This window comes from Triticum dicoccoides, chromosome 1A (assembly GCF_002162155.2).
Source record: "Triticum dicoccoides isolate Atlit2015 ecotype Zavitan chromosome 1A, WEW_v2.0, whole genome shotgun sequence".
In the NCBI taxonomy this organism is placed as follows: Eukaryota; Viridiplantae; Streptophyta; class Magnoliopsida; order Poales; family Poaceae; genus Triticum; species Triticum dicoccoides.
The window spans coordinates 395,600,378-395,606,445 of record NC_041380.1 but is presented as its reverse complement, the minus strand read 5'-3'; the positions used below and the strand labels follow the sequence as shown (position 1 = coordinate 395,606,445).

Below are 6,068 nucleotides of genomic sequence, written 5' to 3'. Positions count from 1 at the left end.
CGTCATGTAAATTTTTAACTTACGATGTTAGTCAAGAAGAACGTAAGAAAAAATTGTTGTGTAGTGAAATTACAAATATAAAATATACATACAGGCATATTTTTTCTGTTTTATGTTTCTATGACTCATATACTGCACTCCATGCCCATCTGTGTGTCATGAGTCAATACAAGCGTAAATATTTGTATACCAAATGTAAATTCTGAATATAGAAAACCCTGGGTGCAAAATAACTTATTCTGCACCCTGAGAGTTGGCCTTGATTGGCCTAGAGGCAAGCACACAATTACACAAGTCGCCGGCACACGTACGAGGCTAGCTCAGAGTATTTTCCAAGCTATACGTACTAGACGAAGCTAGCTAAGCAGCCGATCTCCCGCTGGCTGGCTGATGGCCACAACACGAACACACGAGGTGGGTGATGGGCACATGATCTTGTCGGTCCTGTTTATTTTCTTTCGTTCAATCTCAACTCTATTAACTTACTGACTTGTTGTATACTACTATCGATCGTGTACAGGAACTGGTTTTTTCACACAAAAAAGTACAAGCACTGACTACAATATTTATCGTACTGACTTGTGTATACTATCGATCGAGTATGTACTGTGCCATGTACTAGTATTGATGTACACCGGCCACCCTGCTAACCCGTGCGCCCTGCCGTTGCCAAACGCGCTGCCCTCAGCCGCCGTATGCCTCCGCACAGCTGAACCACGCACCTTGCCTGCTACAATTTTGCTGGCCCCATGCCGCTCGCTGCGCGCCACGCCGCGAGCTGCATGAGATCTGTGCCCTCTAACATGTCCGCATCATGTCCTCGCGTGCAATTTATTATGCGCCGCCGACGTCTTTATATGGAAGTACTGAAGCTAAACTACATCCAGACAGAGTCGTATAATGAAGCTAAACTACCACATAACAATTTTAATCACATATCACATAAGGGGTAAATAGGTCTTTTCAGGTGTCATTTAACATCGTTAAGGCTCCAAATGGATAAAAGTGTCGTAAAAGGCATAAATTTTAGACACAGTGTCGGATAGGGAAGAAAAAGTTTTTCGGTGTCAAATAGGGAAACAACATTTAGAACAGTGTCATTTAAGGAATTTTCTCCACAGATAGCTGCAGCTAAGGCACAAATACAATTGGTTGACGCGGAGGTGGGTTTAATGAGGTTGGGTGCAGCAGGGAATAGTGTTGTCGGCATCTGAGGCATGACCTCTAGCAGCATTGGGATCAGCTGAGCTGCATTGTGGAGCTCCCGCTCCAATCATTTCCCCAAACTTAACACTGTAAATGATGGGACTGAACCCACAACCATGCCACGTGGACTTTCTCTCGTAGCTTCAGCAAAGCATGGGCTTGCACGTGAGCCACCACCATTTGGGTTTCTACTTGGGCCATCCTAGTGGGTTGCAGCATCCGGCAATCGTCCAGGTTAGGACACAACTAAAGCAATCCAATCATCTGACCCCAATTAGATCAATCCGGTTGTCTGCGGGGCCACGTGTAGGCTCTCCATCTTTGGCGTGTCCTCATCCTCACCTGTAGCGAAAGAGTCTGAAGAGCTACATTTCATCCATGTGGGGGCACATTGGCTGCAGCAGGATGAGCTACTGGTCAAGGGGTCCATCATAGTTGTTATGTGCACGGATATAGAATTATGGAATATCAAAATAAAAATATAATAATATTTAAAGAGAAGAAGAAATGTTAGACATGAAAGAGGTATGATTGGAGATAGAGATCAGATCTGTATCCTTTGGATTATATTACTAAGAGATCATATGTATCCATAATCAATCAAGCAATGAGAGTTCATCTATCTGTTATTCCCCAATCCCTTACCCGTGCTATACGTACGCATGGCAGTAGTTACCCATTTTAGAGCACACAACGTATAATAGTAGTATGCTAATAACAAGTAACCAGAAAACTAACCTGGGTTCATCGTGAAGAAACCTACAAATAATTATTGATTCGAGACATTAGAACAATATGATAAGGATGAATTGCTGATAGTGCACAATGCAATAGTTCTAATTAGTCAGTGTGTTTTGCTCACCCTCCTGATAGAAGTTACCATGTGTAGAAGATTTACATATCTCCCTCGTGCCCGTGCTACTTCCTATTGTACCATCGCCCTCTTGCTTGGTTTCAAGCCTGCAGTGCAATGTAGTAAAAACTACTGTGGTTAATTCAGAAACTAGATACCGGAGACCATACAGGAAATGAGGGCAAGATACAACGAGGAAGTAGAGCCAAATGGTTACACATATGAGATATCTCACAAAAAAAACTGAAAATGAGGAACAAAATCTCTAGGGACGTCTGAAATATAAGTTTGTCCATATTCTGGTTTGAATAAGAAACTAGCAGTACTACTCATTTACGAAAATATATTAGCGCCAGCATGGAACCCAAAAAACAATCTAGTTCAGGGCATGTACAACAGATACTAACAGGGCAGTTGATGTGGGTGTAAGTATCCAGGTAATGCCACAACCTATTAAGCTACAAGGAGAAACGTTTACAGAAGCCAAAATATACAAAAATACAAGATAGGCAATGGGCCAGCATAGTGGGATATACTATGAAATCTTGAAAGCTGCTTGGCATGCAAATTGGATGCCTTACAATTCAAATTGGGAATGTAAGACAGGGAAAAATAGGAGGACAACTGGACAAGCATGGGCCAAACAGAAAACTGTATCTTGAAGATAGTGCAAGCCTAGATATACATACCTGAGTATCCCAGAATGCTCCATGCATTTTAGAATTAAATTCCTTGGAAGGCAGGGAGTAATCACTTTTTGGGAGCAGTCCCCCATTTGACTATAATAGTTCATGCCAACAAAATTCCCATCTATATCAATGAGGGGGCCTCCAATCCCAGCCTAAGACAGATTCGAAATGACAATCAAGAAAGACAAAAATGCAGTTTTAATGTCTTGCAGAATATAGTTTAGTGCTTACAATACTAGATTAAGCAATTCATACCATGATAAGGTTATTTATTAGGACAGCGTAGTAAAACCAGATAGAACATAAGAGCTCACCGTAGTGATTTTACATGTGCTGAACATAAGCTTGTGGACTGTACCATCTAGAGGGCCAATCAATTGCCCACTTTTGGCCATTAATTTTTCTGAACTGGAAGAGCACCATAACGCTACTACCTCACTGCTAGACTTAAGTGCTTCATCATGATTAAGCACTAGCCTGTGATCTCCTTCACAGACAGGCACATGCTGGGTGCTGACAACAGCAATACCATAATATGAATCATAATACACTAACTGCCCATCAAGAACTCCATTTGGGAAGCTTACTTCAATCTGCAGTGATAAAACAGTGATTATACTGAACAATTAGCGCATATAATATAAGGGAGAGGAGTAGAGAAAAGTTCGCAGCGCCAACCCTGAAATTATCACTGGCCATCCTTCTACCATCTGATGATGTACACAAGCTTAATGAAGTCAGAAACCTTGCACTATTAGGATCTGGGCATTCGATGCATACACCTGTGCATTCAACCAGCATGGTATCTCCTACAGAAATCTCATAATATCAGCCACTGCGGTTGATGTATAAATCATAATCTTATAGAAGTAAATCTGGTAGCTAATGTGCATATATATAACAGTATAATCACCTTCGAATGAAGCAAGAGATACAACAGTTGGTTTGAAGTTTGAAGCAGCAGCTTGTGAAATGAGATCTTCACTCAAGTGACGTTCATCAGTTTTACTAGCATTGACAGCCCCCAAATTATCACTGATCTTAGTTTTACCATCTGACAATGCAATGGAACTTCCAGTTGTGCGTTGCACTGTATCTCCTACAGGAATATCATAATTTCAACCAATTCAGTTGATTTATGAATCATAATCCTAAAGATCTGATAAATAATGTGCATATAAAGCAAGTGTCTTTGGTGGGTTTACTACCGGCACATTCACCAGTTTCCGTAGAATTGACAGATTCCACTTTGGAGATACTACCTGAACAGAAAGGTATTGGTTAATTAGAAATATAATGATACAACAACAGAATGGCGAGTTCTTCAACATAGTTATGCAAATACATGCATGCAAGAAGGTAAAAGGAGGAAGTGGCATGCAAAATTTGGAGGCAGTGACTCACTTGACCTAAGTACTCTCTTGGTGGCATATTGTACTTCATTCAAGCCTCTCGGCCTGCGCTTGTCTCTTGGCATCTTTCAAACCTTGAATAGATGGAACAAAACCCAGTCATCCAAATCCAAATACCAACTAATCAGAACTAATAGGGTATATCGTTGACGAATCCATTACACACTCCGTTCTCTCATGGACAGTATATTGACCTAATGTAGTTCAAACTATCGTGCACTTCCACCGTTCTAATTTAGGTGGTGTGCACGCATTTGAAAATTCAGATTTGACCATCAATTTGACCAACTAAACATGGGTTATGTGTTAAATGTTGAAGCTTAAGCCTGACGACAGTTTCGTCAGTTAACTGTAGCATTTCAGGCTGTTGTCGACAACGGCTAGTTCTCTGTCAGTTAACTGTTTAGGATTAGTTTTGCTTCAGCAGAATAATCGGTCAGCTCGTTGAGATAGTCGTCGAGCTGATCCAGTTAGTTTGTAGGCTGGTGATCGTGTATCCGTGGGATGGCGTGGAGATAACGCATGAGGCACGGCATCCTCGAGGGAGTGGCTCAGCGATCGTGGGATGGCACGATCAGTAGGCTTAGTCATGTCCTGATTTTGTGGTTTTCAGTTAGCCTGTAAGCAGCTACAAATAAGGAAGGGAAAAACGAAAAGTAGCATAAGTTGTGCGCTGCGCAAAATCCTCGTGTTCATCTCTCTCTCTGTGTGTTCGTGAGCTGGGTTTCACCACTTAGCCCTTACATTAAAAAAACAATATCAACAAATTCGCAATCATAAAAAGATTTCAATGATATAGTTTTTATGACACATAACGCATATACTATTGGCCAAAGTTAAATCACAAAAAAAGAGCCCGGCATGTAAATAGCGATGCAGGGAGTAAACATTTATCGCAAACAACACTATAACGTATAAATCAGATAGTAGTAGTTGCAGATCTAACGCGTATGGAGTTCAGTGGAATCCATAACATTTTTTAGGAAATTAAACTGTTATACTCGTACTCCAACACACAGAAAAAAAACTGCGATAAAGTGCTTGGATTGGATTGCTTACAGCTTAATAGAAGGCCACCACAAACATTTCCAAGCAATACAATCAGTTAGGGTTTCGCGTCGAACAAAACAGCTTAATCCAAGCCGGGATAGATCTCCAGACCACGCTAGTACAAACGAGCGGAGGAGACGCCTATGAGAAAATAAGGGCATGTACAATGGTTAATAAGACAACCTTATCTTAAGTCTTGCATGTAATTTAGAGATGAAAAAAGAGTATGTCTACAATGGATTATATCTTAGCCTTATCTTCAATAACTAGCAATTCCTTAAAACATGGTGAGACAAATTGTGCTAAGAGATCATCTCTTGTTTTATCTTAAATAAGAGAAGACAAACCTTTTCTTATGAGTTCTCTCTCCTCCACCTCATCATTTATCCTATGTGGCACTCCTAAGATAGCACCATTGTACATGCCCTAATACCTCCACAACTTGAATAGGAAGAGGAACGCGCGTGCGAATCCGCTAGCCGCCGCTGTATCCGTCGTCGGGAGGGAAGGTCACCTCCTCACGAGCGCCCCGATCTTAGGGTTGAGCGGCTTTTTTTTTTTGACGGGTCTTTCGGTGGGTTGAGCGGCTTTCGGTAGGGATGTTGGGCGGCAGTTGAGGACGATGGCAATTAGTGGGCCGTAGAGTGACATATAGCGGGCTGAGAGGCTTGGCAGATTGGCGGACAGTGATCTTCTCTTTCTTTTCTTTCTTAATATTAATATTAATATAACTAGGTAAAAAAATTGCGAAAAATAATATAACTAGATTTTTTTTGAGAAAAACTGGCCAAGCCTTTATTGATCATCTAGAATGTTTATAGGTATTACAATTGGGTCATGCTGGATACCCAACCACAA

The 6,068-nt window shown here is 41.2% G+C and overlaps 1 protein-coding gene across 7 annotated transcripts in view; it reads right to left on the bottom strand.

The window, feature by feature from the left end:
* LOC119275592 overlaps window positions 1-5,810 on the bottom strand; it is an 8,363-nt gene extending 2,553 nt beyond the window's left edge. For 5 of the 7 annotated variants that reach the window (XM_037556475.1, XM_037556465.1, XM_037556479.1 and 2 more), the window contains exons 1-9: window positions 5,644-5,810; window positions 4,153-4,234; window positions 3,957-4,010; window positions 3,662-3,847; window positions 3,427-3,557; window positions 3,063-3,341; window positions 2,749-2,900; window positions 2,069-2,166; window positions 1,945-1,965 (exon numbers count right to left, since the gene is read on the bottom strand). In XM_037556475.1, coding sequence (XP_037412372.1) covers window positions 1,945-1,965; window positions 2,069-2,166; window positions 2,749-2,900; window positions 3,063-3,341; window positions 3,427-3,557; window positions 3,662-3,847; window positions 3,957-4,010; window positions 4,153-4,225 — 994 coding nt within the window. In that variant the 5' untranslated portion in view covers window positions 4,226-4,234; window positions 5,644-5,810. Of the gene's footprint in view, window positions 1-310; window positions 1,602-1,944; window positions 1,966-2,068; window positions 2,167-2,748; window positions 2,901-3,062; window positions 3,342-3,426; window positions 3,558-3,661; window positions 3,848-3,956; window positions 4,011-4,152; window positions 5,360-5,643 lie in introns of those variants that run through there. The other 2 variants (XM_037556499.1, XM_037556472.1) reach the window with 2 other exon arrangements.
* Window positions 5,811-6,068: the final 258 nt, after the last annotated feature.